The sequence below is a fragment of the Pongo abelii genome, chromosome 11 (assembly GCF_028885655.2).
Source record: "Pongo abelii isolate AG06213 chromosome 11, NHGRI_mPonAbe1-v2.0_pri, whole genome shotgun sequence".
NCBI lineage: Eukaryota > Metazoa > Chordata > Mammalia > Primates > Hominidae > Pongo > Pongo abelii.
Genome location: NC_071996.2, coordinates 110,908,879 through 110,928,477, shown reverse-complemented (window position 1 = coordinate 110,928,477; position 19,599 = coordinate 110,908,879). Strand labels below are relative to the sequence as shown.

At 37.0% G+C, this 19,599-nt stretch overlaps 2 protein-coding genes across 16 annotated transcripts in view; one reads left to right on the top strand and one right to left on the bottom strand.

Moving 5' to 3' along the window:
- The window catches only part of METTL21A (methyltransferase 21A, HSPA lysine), a 44,206-nt gene extending 24,904 nt beyond the window's left edge, over nucleotides 1–19,302 (top strand). For 7 of the 9 annotated variants that reach the window (XM_024242868.3, XM_063712412.1, XM_024242867.3 and 4 more), the window contains one exon: nucleotides 16,899–19,302. In XM_024242868.3, coding sequence (XP_024098636.1) covers nucleotides 16,899–16,912 — 14 coding nt within the window. In that variant the 3' untranslated portion in view covers nucleotides 16,913–19,302. The remainder of the gene's footprint in view (nucleotides 1–16,898) is intronic. The other 2 variants (XR_008522590.2, XM_024242865.3) reach the window with 2 other exon arrangements.
- Nucleotides 1–19,599, bottom strand: part of CREB1 (cAMP responsive element binding protein 1) — a 74,941-nt gene that overhangs the window by 4,425 nt on the left and 50,917 nt on the right. For 5 of the 7 annotated variants that reach the window (XM_063712588.1, XM_063712589.1, XM_054548830.2 and 2 more), the window contains one exon: nucleotides 568–2,071. In XM_063712588.1, coding sequence (XP_063568658.1) covers nucleotides 1,927–2,071 — 145 coding nt within the window. In that variant the 3' untranslated portion in view covers nucleotides 568–1,926. 7 annotated transcript variants of the gene reach the window in all.

Here is a 19,599-nt window from a genome sequence, read left to right as displayed (position 1 = left end):
GGATCCAGCAGTTAACACTTAAATCTTCATATTTTGTTGTTAAACACGCTTGACTTTCTTAAATAACTCTTAACTAAATATAAAACATTAGTTTTCTAAGTGTCTCAACTCTTTTTTAAAAGGAATTTCCTTCCCAAATGAGACATTTTTTTATTTTTATTTTTTGAGATGGAGTCGCCCAGGCTGGAGTGCAATGGTGCTATCTCGGCTCACTGCAACCTCTGCCTCCTGGGTTCAAGCAATTCTGCTGCCTCAACCTCCCGAGTAGCTGGGATTACAGGCGCCCGCCACCACGCCTGGCTAATTTTTGTATTTTCAGTAGAGATGGGGTTTCACCATGTTGACCAGGCTGGTCTTGAACTCTTGACCACAGGTGATCCACCCACCTTGGCCTCCCAAAATGCTGGGATTACAGGCGTGAGCCACTGCGCCCGGCCCCAAATGAGAAATTATAATCTAACATTATGTCAGTTTCCAATTTTTAAAATCCACCTTAGTCTTTTTTTTTTTTAAGAGTAACTGTTAGATTTATCGAGCTTAGTGAATAAAATGAGTAACAATTAAAAGTGGTATTGAAAACAATTATGATATACACAAATACAGACTGTTTTAATCAGGAATTAAAATTATAAAATGACAAAGGCTATACAGCATATTGGAAAGCTAAAGCAGAACTAATAACTACTCTTTTTACAAGAGAACAAAAAAATGTTTTGTAATGACAATCCAAATATTGCAGTACAGCAGTCATTCAAATATGTCTGAAAATAACTTTCCTTGTGCACATCTAACACTGTACTTTTTATATCCTTACAACTCCTTTCATTTAAAAAATTCACTAGAGATTCTCTGTTAAATTGTTAATATGGAAAAGATTTAAAATCAGTATTTTTCTACATGTAACATTTCATAAACAAATATATATCACTGCTTTATTTGACATCTTGAAGGCTTTCTTGGTGGTGGTATAATGTAAGTGCAATGGGCAACAGTAAATTAGAAATATCTTTTTACGTAAATGAGTGACAATATAAATATTTTTGAAGGTGAGGACAATAACATTTATTTAAAAATCTTGTTATATAACTCAAGGGATTGGTTTACTGATCAGCATTTTACTAAGAATTTAGTACTAACTAAAATATGCTTTGTACTTTTATTTACTTTGCTTTAATTTAAAATTCAAATACCATGCTTTTTCGTTCAGTTGGTTACTTCTTTTAATGTATTCAAAAATGTTGAACACATACAGAACTGAATTAAGAAGCAACAACTGCCCTATGGAAGAGCTGTATTAGTACAGAATGCTTTTAAGAACCAAGGACAAATTTAGAAGAGAACATACATAAAAAGCACTCCAAATTCATTTCTAATTCCTTCAATACCATACTAAAGTTCTTTTTTAGAGGGTATGTCTCTTAACAATTTTACATAATTCACAATGAGAATGTGAAAACATGTCAATTTGGCAATCAACACTTCTTCATTGCACCTTACTTACTTTATGCATGCGGCCCACACATTACTTCAGCTCAAGAGGCTAGGGTAATTCTGTCCCTAAGGCAATCAAGGAGCTCAGCACAAACCTTGAAATCATTTTTAAAAAGATTTTCTTTTCCTCATTTCTCCCATCAATTTACAAGTAAACAAATTATTACTTCTTGAGGAGGGTGGGGGTTGAAAAGCAGAAGTCTCTTCATGATTCCTGGCGTTGAAAATTTCTTGAGGGGAGAAGTGGAGGCAGGTGTTGGAACATTCACAGTTTAATGCAAAAGCACAAATGAATGAAATTCTGTAGTTGCTTTCAGGCAGTTTTGCGCATAGAAAAAAAGAAATGTTTAGAAAATAAAATGTTTATTTTGTCTTTCAGGTTGTGGCCAAGCCAGTCCATTTTCCACCTTAACAGGTGAAAATTTAAATCCCAAATTAATCTGATTTGTGGCAGTAAAGGTCCTTAAGTGCTTTTAGCTCCTCAATCAATGTCTTGTTTTGATTTTCAAGCACTGCCACTCTGTTTTCTAAACATTTCACATATTCTTTCTTCTTTCTACGACACTCTCGAGCTGCTTCCCTACAAGCAAAAGAGGATGGGAAAAATTATGCAAATGATTTCCACATATTTATTTTGGATTACCCTTTTTTTTCTTTTTTAAAGAAATAGCTCACAGCAACCAACATTTTAGTATATATTAAGCACTGGAAAAGATATACAGAATGACTTGGAAATTGCCTTATATTAAAATTTTAATCTGGCCAGGTGTGGCAGCTCACGCCTGTAATCTCAGCACTTTCGGGGGCCAAGGCAGGGGGATCACCTGAGGTCAGGAGTTCAAGATCAGCCTGGCCAACATGGCGAAACCCCTCTCTACTATAAACACAAAAATTAGCGGGGTGTGGCGGCACATGCCTGTAGTCCCAGCTACTTGGAAGGCTGAGCCATGGGCATCGCTTGAACCTGGGAGGCAGAGGCTGCAGTAAGCTGAGATTGCGCCACTGCACTCCAGCCTGAGTGACAAGAGTGAGACTCCGTCTCAAAGAAACAAACAAACAAAAAACAACTCCATAAACAAACAAGACCTAAATGACCACTTAAAAATTACATCTCTTACTATTAATTAAAATATTCTGCATAATTCCTGCAAAACTTGAAATTCTATCCATAACTAAGAAAACATTAAAGCTAAATTTCAATGTGTAACAATCCTTTAAATAGAAAATCTTACAAACTAATCATTTCAGGGCATTTAAAAAAATCTAACAGTCTCTTCAACAAATGGTGCTAGGAAACCTGGATATCCACATGCAAAAGAGTGAGGTTGGGCCGCACCTTATGTCATACACAAATATTAACTCAAAATAGATCAAAGACCTAACCGTAAGACCTAAAACTATAAAACTTCTAGAAGAAAGCACTCTCTGACATTGGATTTGGCAGTGATATCTTAAATACAACACCAAAAGCAGAGGTAACAAAAGCAAAAATAGACAAATAGGTCTATATCAAACTAAAAAACTTCTGCACATCAAAAGACACAATAAATAGTGAAAAGGCAACCTACAGAATGAGAAGAAATATCTGCAAATCATATATCTGCTAAGGGGTTAAGATCTAGAATAGGCAAGGTGTATGGCTCACGCCTATAATCCCAGCACTTTGGGAGGCTGAGGTGGGAGAATCTCTTGAACCCATGTGTTCAAGAACACCCTGGGCAATATATTAAGACCCTGTCTCTAAAAAAATTTTTTTTTAAATTTAGCCAAGTGTGGTGGCACATTCCTGTAGTCCCAGCTGCTCAGGAAGCTGAGGTGGGAGGACTGCTTTAAGCCCAGGAGGTCTTAGGTTGCAGTGAGCCGTGATCCTGCCACCTGCATTCCAACCTGGGTGACAAACCAAGACCCTGTCTCAATTAAAAATTAGTTAGGTGGTGTGTGCCTGTAGTCTCAGCTACTCAGGAAGCTGAGGTTGGAGGCCGGGAGGTCGAGGCTGCAGTGAGCCATAATCATGCCACTATACCACAGCTTGGGAGATAGCAAGATGCTGTCTCAAAAGAAAGGGGAAAAAAAAAAATCTAGAATATACAAAGAACTTTTGAACTCAACAGCAAAATAACCCAATTTAAAAAATGGGCATAGGGACTTGAACAGAGATTTCTCCAGAGATATATAAATGGCCTATAAAAAGATGCTCAATATAGACCAGGCGCGGTGGCTCATGCCTGTAATCCCAGCACTTCGGGAGGCTGAGGCAGGTGAATCATGAGGTCAGGAGTTCGAGACCAGCCTGGCCAACATGGTGAAACTCCATCTCTATTAAAAATACAAAAATTAGCCGGGTATGGTGGCGGGTGCCTGTAGTCCCAGCTACTCAGGAGGCTGAGGCAGGAGAATCGCTTAAACCCAGGAGGCAGAGGTTGCAGTAAGCCGAGATTGCACCACGGCACTCTAGCCTGGGCAACAGAGTGAGACTCCATCTCAGAAAAAAAAAAAAAAAAAGATGCTCAACATCACTAATCATTAGGAAAATGCAAATCAAAACCACTAGATATCACCTCACAACCATTAGGATGGCTACTATCAAAAACCACCACCAGCAGAAAATACCAGTTGTTGATGAGGATGTGAGGAAACTGGAACTCTTGTGTACTGTTGGTAGGAATGTAAAATGGTGCAGCTGCTATGGAAAATAGAATGGAGGTTCCTCAAAAAATTAAGAACAAAATTTACCATATGATCCAGCAATCCCACTTTTTGCTACAGATCCAAAAGAACTGAAAACAGGGTATCAAAGAGATAACTGAAAACAGGATATCAAAGAGATATCTGAACACTCATGTTCATTGCAGCATTATTCACAATAGCCAAGAGGTGGAAGCAGCCCAAATGTCCATCAGCAGATGAGTGGTAAGCAAAATGTGGTATATACATACAATGTAATATTAATATTATTCAGCCTTAGGAAGGCCCTCTGCATGCTAAAACGTAGATGAACCTTGAGGGCATTATGCTGACACAAGCTAGTCTCAAAAAGACAAATATTGTGTAATTTCTCTTATGAGGCATCTAAAGTCAATCAAATTCATAGAAACAGGACTTATATTAGTGGCTGCCAGGGGCTGGGGGAACGAGGAAATGGGGAGTTGTTGTTTACCAGGTATAGAGTTTCAGTTTTGCAAGATGAACAAGTTCTGGAAATCTACTGCACCACAATGTGAATGTACTTAACATGACTGAACTGTATACTTAAAACTGATTAAGATGGTAAATTTTGTTAATTTTTTTACCACAATTAAAAATAAAATTATTTTTAAAAATCTAACACAGATTAAAAATAATTAAAAATTATTCTTTAGCAAGCTGCTCAATCTAAACCAGTAAATTCTTTTTTAGCTCTGTGTGGTCAAGGGCCACAATCTTATTATAACCTTAATTTCCTGACTGTAAAAAAGACATGGTAATATTTTCTACCTCAAAAGGTTTGTGAGGGCTGGTGCGGTGGCTCACCCCTGTAATCCCAGCTCCCAGCGCTTTGGGAGGCTGAGGCAGGCAGATCACTTGAGGCCAGGAGTTTGAGACCAGCCTGGCCAACATGGCAAAACCCTGTCTCTACTAAAAATACAAAAATTAGCTGGGGATGGTGGCAGGTGCCTGTAATCCCAGCTACTTGGGAGGCTAAGGTAGGAAAATCGCTTGAACCCAGGAGGCGGAGGTTGCAGTGAGCCAAGATAGCGCCACTGCACTCCAGCCTGGGTGATAGGCGTTTCCGTCTCCAAAAAAAAAAAAAAGTTTGTGAGGATCAAATGAGTTAATATATGTAAAGCACACAATATAGTGCCTAGCATGTTGAAGATGTGTTAGCTATTATTATTTTTAGGTAACTCCAAATGGCAGTATACTGTAATTCCATTGATGTCTTCATCCTCATGTAACTATCGATTCAGAAAAAAGCAGCATTTGCTTCTATTTTTCATTTAAGAGATGGTGTCTTGCTCTGCTGCCCAGGCTGGAGTGCAGTGAGTGGCACAATGAGGGCTCACTGCAGCTTTGACCTCCCAGGCTCAAGTGATCTTCCTGCCTCAACCTCCCAAGTAGCTGGGACCATAGGCATGCACCACCATGCCCAGCTAATTTCTTTTATTATTTTTTGTAGAGAGAGTGTCTTGCTATGTTTTCCAAACAGGTCTTGAATTCCTGGGCTCAAGCTATCCTCCTGCCTCAGCCTCCCAAAGTGCTGGGATTACAGGCATGAGCCACTGCACCCGGCCTTGATACAAATTTTAAGTATGACTAATATGCTAAAGGCTCTAATAGGAACGGTGGATAACATGTAAGATCAGATGGGTTATTTCAGCAGTGGCATGGAAATTATGAAAAGGAACCAAATGGAAATGGAGATAAAGAATATGTTTGATGTTCTCATAAGTAAAACTGACACAGCTGAAGAAAGAATCAGTGAACTTGAAGACAGAACAACAAAAAGCTGTGTGACCGTCTCCAACATCCTAACATATTTGTAACTGTAATCTCAGAAGAAGAGGGAGGACAGGATGGAAAAATATTTGGAGAAAGTATATCTGAGAATTTTCTTTTTCTTTTTTTTTTTTTTTGAGATGGAGTCTTGCTCTGTTGCCAGGCTGGAGTGCAGTGGTGCGATCTCAACTCACTGCAACCTCTGCCTCCCAGGTTCAAGCAATTCCCTTGCCTCAGCCTCAGCTGGGACTACAGGCACGCGCCACCACGCCCGGCTAATTTTTTGTATTTTAGTAGAGACGGGGTTTCACCATGTTGGCCAGGATGTTCTCGATCTCCTGACCTCATGATCCGCCTGCCTTGGTCTCCCAAAGTGCTGGGATTACAGGCGTGAGCCACTGCACCCGGCTGAGAATTTTCTAAAATTAATGACAGACACCAAGCCACAGACACAAGAACAGTAAGATAAATATGGTGGGGATGGGGGAGGAAGGAGGGAAGGGAGGGAAAATCCCTAGGCATATTATATTTGAATTGCTGAAAATCAGAGACAGAGGAAGAAAAGGAGCATTATATACACACAAATTTCTTGTCAGAAACCATTTAAATCATAAGAAAAAAAGTGACATCTTTTTTTATTTTTTGAGATGGAGTCTTGCTCTGTTGCCAGGCTGGAGTGCAGTGATGTGATCTGGGCTACTGCAACCTCCGCCTCCTGGGTTTAAGCGATTTTCCTGCCTCAGCCTCCCGAGTAGCTGGGACTACAGGCGTGTGCCACCACGCCCAGCTCATTTTTTTGTATTTTTAGTAGAGACGGGGTTTCACCATGTTGGCCAGGATGGTCTCAAACTCCAGACCTCGTGATCCGCTTACCTCGGCCTTAAGTGACATCTGTAAAGTCTGTTACTTCAAAGAAAAAAATGATAAATCCAGAATTCTATACCCAGCAATAATATCTTTCAATTATGATGAAATAAACTTTTTCAAACAAAACTAGAGGGAATTCATTGCCAGAAGATCTATTTTCTAAGAAATGTAAAAAAGAGTTTTTGAGGCAGAAATATAATAGATTAAAACATGGATTTATATAAGGAAATGAAGACAATTGAAAATTAAATATATAAATGTAAAATTAAAAATTTCTACTTGTGCCATAGTTTGCCAATCCCTGATCTAAACCATGCAGATCAGGTCTAAGGCATGATCTAAGATCAGATCTAAGGCATGTAGCTCAGTAAAAAAGCAAGACCTAAGTATATGCCATCTACAAGAATCCCACTTCAAATATAAACAGAGAAGAAAAAGGATGGAGAAGGATATATTATGCAAATACTAATCAAAAGGAGGCTGGGAATGGTGGTTCATGCCTGTAATCCCAGCACTTTGGGAGGCTGAGGTGAGTGGATAACTTGAGGTCAGGAGTTTGAGACCAGCCTGGCCAACATGGTGAAACCCCGTCTCTACTAAAAATACAAAAATTAGCTGGGTGTGGTGGCGCACACTTGTAATCCTAGCTATTTGGGAAGCTGAGGCACAAGAATCACTTCAATCAGGGAGGTGGAGGTTGCAGTGAGCCGAGATTGTGCCACTGCCATTGCACTCCAGCCTGGGCAACGGAGCAAGATTCTGTCTCAACAAACAAAAACAAAACAAACCAACTGGGGTAGTTTTATTAGTATCAGACAAAGACTTCTGAAGAGGGAATATTGTCAGGGATAAAGAAAGACATTATATAATAATAAAGAGGTCTATCCTCTAAGAAGACATAATTCTAAATGGAAGATGTAATTCTCATGTATGAGGCAAAAGCTAATAGAACTGAAAGGAGAAATGAACAAAGGGATGAATGCCTTAATACACTCTCCTGTCAGTGATGATAGACTAAGTAGAGTCTCAGAGATGACAGAATAAGTAGAAAATTAAAAATGATATAGTACACCTGAATGACATAATCAACTACACCTATTTGACATTGATATGATACTTGATAATTTGAGAGAATAAAAATAATACAAAGTATGTTCTTGGGCCATAAAACACCTGGGAAGATCCTCGATTATTTGGAAATTGAATATTAAACATTTCTAAGTCTATAGGTCAAACAAGAAGTCTCAAAGGAAATAAAAAAAATTTTAAACTGAATGCAAATAAAAATGACAACCCAAAATTTGTGGGACACAGCTAAACCAATGCTAAAATGGAAATTTACAGCCTTAAATACTTATGTTAGAAAAAAAGGGCTTAAATCAATTATTTATATCAAGGGTTGCCAAACTTTGCTCCCCTGCTTGTTTTTGTAAATAAAGTTTTACTGGAACACAGTCAGTATTATCCATTGCTGCTTTGGTATTACAACGGCAGAGTTGAGTAGTTGTGACAGATCATTTGGTCTGCAAAGCCTGAAATATTTACTATCTGGACCTTTACAAAAGATTTGCCAAACTGATCCAACTATTGTCTTAAGAAACTAGATACCTGCAGATGTTTTCTTAGAAACTGAAATAAGACAAAGGTATATATTAATAGGAAAAAATTTACAGTTAATGAAAAAAGAAACTAGAAAGAGAACAACTAAAAAAACCAAAGCAAGCAGGAGAAAATAATAAAGATCAGAGTACAAATCAATACAATTCTAAGGAGAAAACTAATGAAACTAAGAATTTTCGCTGCTTAAAAACAATCAACAAAATTGATAAACCTTTAGCCAGACTAAAAAAAAAGGAGGGTGGCTGGGGTAGGGGTGGCGAATAGAGAAAGAGAGGAAAGACAAAAATTATCAATATTAGGAATGAAGGGGGGGGACATCCCTACTGACATCCCATACGGTAAAAGAATAATAAACTAACACCACAAACAACTCTATGGTCATGAATTTGATAACTTTGAAGAAATGGACCAATGTCTTAAAAACACAAACTTCCAAAACTCACTGAAGAAGAAATAGTCTGAATGATCTCATATCTATTAAAAAAAAAAAAAAAAAAAAAAACTTCTCAAAATAGAGAACTCCAGGCCTATGTGGGTTCACTGGCAAATTCTACCAACCATATAAGGCTTAAATAATACAAATATTATAATCTCTTCCAGAAAAAGAGAAGGGAAGGGAAGACTTCCACCTCATTTATAAGGTCAGCATTACCCTAATAACAAACTAATGACAAAGAAACTAAAATCCCGTATTAGCCATAAACGTAGACATAAAAATCCTCAACAAAATATTAGCAAATTGAATCCAGCAATGTATAAATGATACTTCATGACCAACTGGGGGTTCATCCCAGGAATGCATGCATATCTCAAAATTGGAGTATGAATGTAATTCACTCTAATAACAGACTAAATAAGAGAAACAACACAATCACCTCAGTAGATTCTGGAAAAGCATTTGACAAGATTAAACAACAATTTATGATAAAAACTCTCAGAAACTAAAAATCAAAGAGAGTTTTTAAAAAAATGTAATGAAGAGCTTTTTACAGAGACCCTACAGCTATTACATTACTTAAGGTCCCCCAAAGGTGTCCATGTACTAATCTCTGCAGTCTGTGAGTATGTTACCTTATATGGCAAAGGGGAATTAGGTTGCAGATGGAATTAAGGTTGTTAATTAGCTGACCTTAAAATAGGAAAATTATCTTGGGTTACCTGAGTGGGACCAGTTAAACCACAAGCATTCTTAAAAGTAGAAGAGGAAAGCAGAAGAAAATGTGACTGCAGAAGGGGAACAGAGATACACTATGTTGAAGATGGAGAAAGGGGGCCATGAGGCAAAAAATGTGGGTGGCCTCTAGAAGCTAGAAAGGGCAAATAAACACATTTTCACCTAGAACCTCCAGGAAGGAATGCAGTCCTGCTGACACCTTCATTTTAGCCCAGTGAGACCCAATGAAGGCCTCTGATCTTATAGAACTGGAAGACAATACATTTGTGTTGTTTAAGCCACTAAGTTTGTGGCAGTTTGTGACATGCAGCAATAGAAAACTAATACACCCCCTAAGATCAAGAATAGGGCAAAGATGTCCTCTCTCACCACTCCTATTCAACATCATAGCACAAGTCCTAGACATTGCAATAAGGAAAAAAAATTAAAAGGCATGCAGATTAGAAAGAAATAATTAAAACTGTCCATATTTGTAGGTGACATGATTATTTGTGTAGAGAATCCCAAAGAATCTACACCCCCCCCCGACAAAGCTCCTAGAACTAATAAGTAAATTTAGAATGGTCATAAGATAAAAGGTAAATATACAGAAGCCAATTTTATTTCCATATACCAGCAATGAACAATTGAATACACCATTTCAAATAGCACATGTCCCCCCACCCCCACAAAAAAAAAACCAGAAAACAATTCATACTTGGGTATAAATCCAGTAAGATATGTACAGGATCTATACGCTGAAAAATAAATTAAGATTATATTGTGTTCATGGAATCAAAAACTAAGTATTGCTAAGATGTGACTTCTTCACAATTTGATCTATAGACACAACACAATCCTAACCAAAATTCTAGCACATTTTCCGTAGACATCAACAAGCAGATTATAAAATATACATTAAAGTGCAAAGGAACCAGAATAGCCAAACAATTTTAAGAACAAAGTTGGAGGACTCACATTATCAAATTCAAGACTTATTATACAGAACTCAAGGCAACATGGTGTTGGCTAAAGGATAGACACGAAGATCAATGGAAAGATATCCAAGAAACAGACCCACACAAATATGGTCAATTAATTTTTGAAAAAAAGAGCAAGGGCAATTCAATAGAGAAAGAATAGTCTTTTCAACAAATGGTCTGGAACAAATGGATGTTCCTATATAAAAAAATGGATCTTGACACATCCTCATACCTTATACAAAAGTAAACTCAGTAAACTCAGGAGGGAATTATAGATCTAAATATAAAACTCTAACATAAAACATAACACTTTTAGAGGAAAACAAAGAAGTCTGTGTGATATTGATTTAGACAAAGGATTCTTTTTTCCCTTTTATTTTTAGTTGACATAAAATAATTGTAGACATTTATGAGATACAGTAATATTCTATGTGTATACAGTATGTAATGATAAAATTATGGTAACTAGCATATCCATCACCTCAAACTTATCATTTTGTTGGGTTGTGAACATTCAAAATCCTCACTTCTAGCTTTGTGAAAATACACAAGTTGTATTTAACCATATTCACCCTATGGTGCTACAGAACACCAGAACTCATTCTACCAACCTAGATGTAAGTTTGTGTCCATTAACCAACCTCTCCCCATGCTCCCTATCTCACCTTCCCTTCCCAGGCTCTAATACCCACAATTTTACCCTCTACTGCCATAAGCTAAAAAAATTTTTAGCTCCCACATGAGTGAGAACATGTGGTATTTATCTTTCCATGTTTGAGTTATTTTGCATAACCCATAATGTCCCCCAAGTTCATCCACATGGCCACAAATGATGAATTCTCATTCTTTTTAGTGGCTTGACAGTATGCCACTGTGTATATATACTGCAATTTTCTTTATCCATTCATATGTTGATTCCCTATCTTAGCTACTATGAAGTGATGCAATACTGGTTTCCTTTCTTTTGAATGAATACCCAGTAGTAGGATTGCTGGATCATATAGTGGTTCTTTTATTTTTTGTGTTTTTTTCTTTTTTCTTTTTTTTTTGAGATGGAGTCTCGTTCCGTCACCCAGGCTGGAGCGCAGTGGTGCGATCTCGGCTCACTGCAAGCTCTGCCTCCTGGGTTCACGCCATTCTCCTGCCTCAGCCTCCCGAGTAGCTGGGACTACAGGCACCCGCCACCATGCCCGGCTAAATTTTTGGATTTTTAGTAAAGATTGGGTTTCACCGTGTTAGCCAGGATGGTTTTGATCTCCTGACCTCGTGATCTGCCCGCCTTGGCCTCCCAAAGTGCTGGGATTACAGGTGTGAGCCACCATGCCCGGCCCTTTTGGTTTTTTTTGAGAAACCTCCACACCATTTTCCGTAATGGCTGCATTAATGTACATTCTCATCAACATTGAGAAAATTCTAACACAAGGAGTTAGAAAGAGTTCACCTTTCTCTGCATCATCAGTGTTTGTTACTTCTTGTCTTTTTGATTATAGGCATTCTAACTAATGATACTTCCTAACACAAAGAGAAAGAGTTCACCTTTCTCTGCATCCTCATTAGTTTGTTACTTCTTGTCTTTTTGATAATAACCATTCTATCTAATGATACTTCATTGTGGTTTTAATCTGACAATTAGTAATGTTGAGCTTTTCAAATATATTTCTTGGCCATTTGTATGTCTTCTTTTGAGAAATGTCTATTCAGACCTTTTGTCCACTTTTTAATAGGTTTTTTTTGTTTTCCTGTTCGGTTGAGTTCCTTATATATCCTGGTTATCAGTCCCTTGTCAGATGAACAGTTTGTAAATATTCCTCCCATTCTGCAGGTTGTCTCTTCACTCTGTTGTTTCCTTTGCTGTTCAGAAGCTTTTTAATTTAATATTTCCACTTAACTATTTTTCTTTTTGTTGCTTGTGCTTTTGGAGTCTTAGCCACGAAGTTTTTGCCAAGTCTAATGTAAGGAAGCATTTCCCCTATGTTTTCTTCTAGTAGTCTAAGAGTTTGGGGTCTTATGTTTAAGTATTTAATCCACTTGGAGTGGATTTTTGGGTATGGTGATAGGTATCTAGTTTCATTCTCTGCACACAGATATCCAGGTTCCCCAATACCATTGACTGAAGAGAGTGTCCTTTCCCCAGTGTATGTTCTTGCCACATTTGCTGTAAATAAGTAGATTTATTCTGGGTTCTTTATTCTGTTCCACTGGTCTATGTGTTTTTATATCAATACTATGTTTTGGTTACTACAGCTTTGTAGTATATTTTGAAGTCAGGTAGTGTGATGCCTTCCATGTTGTTCGTTTAGTTCAGGAATGCTTTGGCTATTTGGGCTGTTTTTGGTTCCATAAGAATTTTTTCTTTGTCTTTGACTTTTGAGTTTGAAAATAATGTGTCTTAGAAAGGCCTTTTTGGATAAACTGTTTTAGTACATATGAGCTTCCTGTATCTGGATGTATATCTCTCTCTCAAGACATGAGAGGTCTTCAGTGATTATTTTGTTAAATAGGTTTTCTATGCCTTTTCCTATCTTTTCTCCTTGTGGCACTCCCAAAATTGAAATATTTTTTTGCTTTATGATGTCCTATGTAGGCTTCCTTCATCCTTTTTAGTGTGTGTTTGACTGGGTTATTTTAAAAGACCTCTCTCTTAAAGTTCAGAAATTCTTTCTTCTACTTGAAAGTATTTTAAGTAGAAATTCTTTCTGCTCGACTGTTTTTTATTTATTAAATTCTTCAGTTCCAGAATTTGTTTCTTAAAATATTTACCTCTTTAATTTCTCATTCAGATCATGAATTGTTTTCCTGATTTATTTGTATTGTCTATCGTGTTCTGTTGTTTCTTGCTGAGTTTTCTTAAGATCATTATTTTCAATTCCTTTTCAGGCATTTTATTGATTACCTGTTCTTTGAGATCTGTTAGTGGAAAATTATTGTGTTCCTTTGGAGGTATCATGTTTCCTTAGTATTTTATGTTTCTTGTGTCCTTATCTTGATATCTGTGCAACTGCTGCTTTCTCCAATTTTATGGACCAGCTTTTGTAGAGACAGACTTTTACTGTAGATGTAGCTGTAATGTTAGCTGGGTAGGGTGCTCTGGATTTGATTCTAGGTGGGTTCAGATGTGTTGTCTCTGTATGGTTTCTTTTACTGTCATCAATGGTGGTATCTATGATTCTCTCATGGCATCTTGATTTCTTTAGTGGCTTAGGCTTTGGTTGTCAGTGGAGGCTGTGATAAAGCTTTGCTGAGGATGGGGACATCAGGTTGGCTGGTATGTGGACACAAAGGCCTTTATGGTGGCAGCAGGCCAGGCAGGCCTCTGGGTGGCACATGTGATAGTGAGAGCGAGCTGGCCTTCATGATTCCAGACAGTGGGTGCTGGTGGGCAGGACCAACCAATCCTCAGGCACCCCAGATGATGCATGTGGACACCAATGGGCCTGTCCATAGGCTCCTAGACGTGTGTAAGTGGGCTGAGCCTATCCAGGCAGAAAATTCATAAATACAATACCACGAGCATGATGTACAAAAGGACACAACTGATAAAATGGGCCTCATCAAAATGGCAACCTTTTGCTCTGCAAAAGATAGATAATGTTAAGAGAATTAAAGAAAAAGCTGCAGACTGAAAGAAAATACTTGCTCTGACAAAGGATTTGGAAAAAAGTTCTCTGAAAACAAAAGAAAACAAACAATAGAAATGAGTAAAAGATCTAAATAGACATTTCATCAAAGAAAACATATAGATAGCAAATCACACAAAAGTCACTAATGAAGGCTGGGCACAGTAGCTCACACCTGTAATCCCAGCACTTTGGGAGGCCGAGGTGGGTGGATCATCTGAAGTCAGGAGTTCAAAACCAGCCTGGCCAACATGGCGAAACCCTGTCTCTACTAAAAATACAAAAAATCAGACGTGGTGGCAGGTGCCTGTAATCCTGACTACTCAGGGAGGCTGAGGCACGAGAATCTCTTGAACCCAGGAGGCAGAGGTTGCAGTGAGCCGAGATGGTGCCACTGCACTCCAGCCTGGGTGACAGAGAGAGACTCCGTCTCAAAAAAAAAAAAAAAAAAGTCACTAGTGAAGTGCAAGTTAAAACCATAAGATATCCATTATACCAGTTCTAGAGCTGAGGGACAAATAATAAACCTGACAATGTCAAGTTTTGGCAAGGATACAAAGCAACTGAACTCTCATACATTCCTGGTGGGAATATAAAATGGTACAGCCATTTTGGAAAACAATTGGACAGTTTATTTAAAAAGTTAAATATATAGTTAGTTACATTTCATGCAATCAGCCTACTCCTAGATATTTACTCATGTTAATGGAAAGTTCATATAAAAACCTTTATGTGTTGATAGTAACTTTATTTCTCTAAAACTGGAAATAACTGGGATGAAATTCAAAGTGAATAAACAAAGCACAGTACATCTATAAAATGGAATTATCTGGGATAAGTCCCAACTACTGATTCATGCAACAAAATCAATAAATCTTAAATGCATTTTGCTAGATGAAGGAACCAGATCTAAAAGGCTACAAATTATAATTTAAGATTCCATTTATAAGAGATTATGGAATAGGCAAAACTATAAGGGTAGAAAACAGTTCACTGGTTTTCAGGGTGTGGGGAAAGCTGACTTCAAAGGGATATAAGAGAATACTTAGTATTATATAACTGTTAGTTAACTAGTATAATTGTTCCATATGGCATTGTGGTGACAGATACATGACACTGCATCTATCAAAACCCATAAAACTATACACAGCACACAGAGTGAACTTATGTATATGCAAATTTAAGGATAAAAACTTAGGGATGTCAGAAAATCCCAGACTGAAGATTGTGACAAATCTAACTGTACTACAATCATATGATATAACCTCATTGAAAGGGGTGGAGAAAAAAGGAGCAGAGTGAAGTAACTTTAGAAAACAGCACTTTCGCTAAATACTATTAGGCCAAAACCAAAAAGAAGTGTATATAAATACTGCACTGTAACTGGTAAAACTTGTTTCTCACAATGGTACATATTATCAATTCTTACAAGTTTTCTGTATGTATAGTAGATTTAAACAAACATATAAGCCAAGTTTCTGTTGGAGAAAGAAGTTACAAATAGGCAAAGAGAAGTCTAAAATGAGCTATGTGGTTAAAGCTTAGAGTCAGATATGTTAGTGTGTATTCCTATTTAAGTATATAGTTGTCCCTCAGTATCTGTGGGGGATTGGTCCCAGGAACTCTCATGAGTATCAAAATCCACAGATGCTCAAGTCCCTTATATAAAATGGCATTATATTTGCATATAACCTATATGCATCCCCCTATATACTTAAAATCATCTCTAGATTACTTATAATACTTAATACAATGTAAATACTATGTAAATAGTTGTTATACTAGATTACTTTTTTATTTGTATTATTTAAAAAATTGTTATATTGTTACTTTTTTTCTTGAATGTGGACTATGGAAAACAGAGCCAACTATATATAAAGATACAGAAATAAGAATGTGTGCATATATGAAGGTGTATGTGTGTGTGTGTGTATATATATATATATATTTTTTTTTTTTTTTTTTGAGACAGAGTCTCACTCTGTCACTCAGGCTGGAGTAGTGGTGCCATCTCAGCTCACTGCAACTTCCACCTCCCAGGTTCACGCAATTCTTCTGCCTCAGCCACCTGAGTAGCTGGGATTACAGGCGTGCACCACCACCCTGGCTAAATTTTCTCTTTTTAGTAGACAGGGTTTCACCATATTGGCCACCATTTTCTAATAAAGGAACTAGAGATCATTGGAAAAACGGCTCATTCCAAGGCTAGGGAAGGGAAAACACAAGATGAGAACGTGGACAATCTTGTAGTCTCAGAAAGTAAAGATGTGCTTAAAAAGAAAAAAATGGGGCATGTCAAAAGGACACAGAAGACACTTATAAAAGATCCCAGTGGCCAAAGCTAGAACAATATGAACAACATAATAAATAACAATAGTATTGGATTATAACTCCCAAAGTATGTGTCTGTATTGATAAAATAAATAATGTGGAGAAGAAACAAATCTTGTTTATAGAATTCAGATGTTAAATATATAGAAGGGATGGAGACATACAAAATTCCCATTAGAATAGCAAATAGTAATAATTACTGTAGACAAGATTTACTGATGAATTCTAAAATTGGTGGGCAAAACTTTAAAGAGAAAAGAATATATCTGCATAGCCTCCAAGTATTTCTTCTAAAATACACCTAATTACTGTGGTGGTTTTAACATATGACCATAAATTCTTTCATATTCTCCCTTTTAGGGGGTGGAATTTAATTCTCCTCCCCTTGAATATGGGCTGGACAAAGAGAAAAATGGTAGCTCAACAGTGGAGACACCTGGACAGCACTTTAACCAAGTGATCAAAGTTAACATCCCCAGTTATGTATGTGCTCCTGGATGTGATGTTATGAGAACAGCACACTATACCTCTGTGGAATTCCTCCCCAAAACCTATTATCTCAATGTATCCATAGAAAACACTGGACAAATGCAAACTGAGGGATATTCTAAAAGAAAACAGATCACTACTCTTCAAAAGTGACAAGGCCATCAAAGACAAGCAAATAAACTTTCACAGACTGACGGAGACTATAATTAAATGCAATATGGTACCCAAACTGGATTATGTAAGTAAAAAAACTGGGGAAATAAAATGTATAATTCAGTTAATGGTATTATATCAATGTACTTTTATTTTTGATAAATGTACCCTGGTTATGTAATATACTAAGATTAGAGAAAGCTGGATGAAGAGTATCTGGAACTCTGTAGTACTATTTTTACAACTCCTTTGTAAGTTTAAAATTACTTAAAAATATATTAAAAATGTATGTTTACCTTTGTACTGGTTTGAGTAAAAAAATTGACTTTAGAATGTTAACATTTTAGATGGTGAAATTAGAAGTAATTAAATTTTTAGGTAATGTTTCTTAATTTACTTATAATGAACATGTTTTACTTGTGTAATAATAAATTTAAAAAAATTGATAATAATGTACATACTCTTTGGTAACCTGCTTTTGTCCGAGAACATCTTCCCATCTGAATAAAAATACATCTTTATTTACTCTTAATGGCTAGTTGTATATAGTTGAATGGATATATTTTAATTCATATCAAATACATTTTAATTTTTTTAGAATTTTTCAAATTTTTTTACCGTATCCATTTTCTAAGAATCTGCCTATTTATATCCCTCAACTCATTAGTCTTCTGACATTATTTGTTAAAATGTTTGCTACTTTATCTTTTACTTTGCTAAATAGGGGGTTTATAGTTTTATATGGTCAAATCCATTTAACCTTTTCCTTTGTTACTTCTGCCTTTAGGGAATCTGCTTGTAAAATCCCCCTACAATGTAAAGTTACATAAAGGCAAAGGTGATAGATTGTATTACTTTCACAATTTTTCACTCTCCACTTCCTGTAGGAAGAGTTCATTCCCACTCCACTGACTTTGGGCTTGTCCTTGCCTGTGCTGTGGCTAACAGATCACGAGTAGATGTAACGTTCACCAAAATCAAGCAAATGTTTTCAAAAGCATTGCCCCTTTCTCAAAGAGGCTGCTCTAGCCCAGGATCCTAGACCCAGATGGGCATATGAAGGAGAGCCACAGCAACTGACCCGCAGCTGCCAAAATGTAACAGAAGTGAGGAAGAAATTTTAAGACACTGAGATTCGTGGTTGTTACTGTAGCAACACAAATTAACAGAAGAGCTATCTACACTTTCTTTTAGAATGTTTACCACTTACCTTCATCTTGAAATAAATGGCAATTTGGATAGTGATGAATTTTTTGGATTACAATCTTTTCCTATCAAACTTTAGTTTAAGATAGGCTGTGTTTGATGTGCATAAGGGAAATTCATCCTAGTGAGCATGCTTAGGAGTGTGCTTTTCTTAACTTTCCCACTGAAATAGCCACACTAAAAGAGGAAACCAAATATGGAGATTCTGGGGGTGCAGCAAAACCACTGCTGGTATAAATTTCTTTTAAATCTCTTATTTTACCTTAAAAATAAGATTTATTTCTCTCAAATATTTTAGCAAAATGAACAGTCAAGGAAAGCACTCCATGTTTACCTCCTAAGGCTACACATCCCTAGCATACTGCCATGTGCTCTGGTTTGAGAGGCACAGCAGAAGACGGCTGCATACTGCAATCAGTGAAGTAGCATGTTTACAGCCTTTGGTGCCAGATATGGGTTCAAATTTCAGTTCTACTAATCTCATAAAGTGTGTGAACTTTGGCAAAATATTTGAATTTTCTGATATTTACCTTCTCCTCCTCTAAAGTGGGGATAAGCTTCTACCTCACTGTAAGTAGAATTAATAAAATAATATATACTGGAGCTTAATAAATAGCACTCGGCAGAAAGGTCAAAGCCAGAATATACAGAATTAGGAAGTATCAGCATATAAAGTAATGCCTGAAATACATGGGTATGGATGAAGGTTCAAAGGAAAAATTTGAAAAGTAGTCAGAAAACCAGGTGAAGTAAGCCAAGGAAGAGTTTAGAGTAATGAGAAGTCGAAAGTGTCAAATACTCCACAGAGTTAAAATTAAATGAAAGAAAATACTAGATTTGCCAAGTGGGAGGGAATTTGTACCTTTTTATAGACATATGAGCGGTATGCTAGTCAAAGAAGCCAGATTCCAGTGAATGGAGGCTGAAAAAGTAAAAGCAGCAGTAATTTGGTAAGGAAGGGGAAAAGGAACTACGGCAGAATCAATGGGAAGTTTCCTTTTTAAAGAGTAGGGTAACTATATCTAAGCAAAGTAATGTTATGAAAGAGTCCATGGTAAGTCAGGTAGCTTCCCTGAAGACCTCAGGCAAGCAAAGCCTGGTAGGAACTGTAGTTATGTGTGCCCTGTTCCTAACTTGTTGGTGGCAGTGGTCATAAATCTGAAAGAAAAATAAATAGAAGAAAAAGGAAATTTGGTCTGCCAGTCAACGGGGG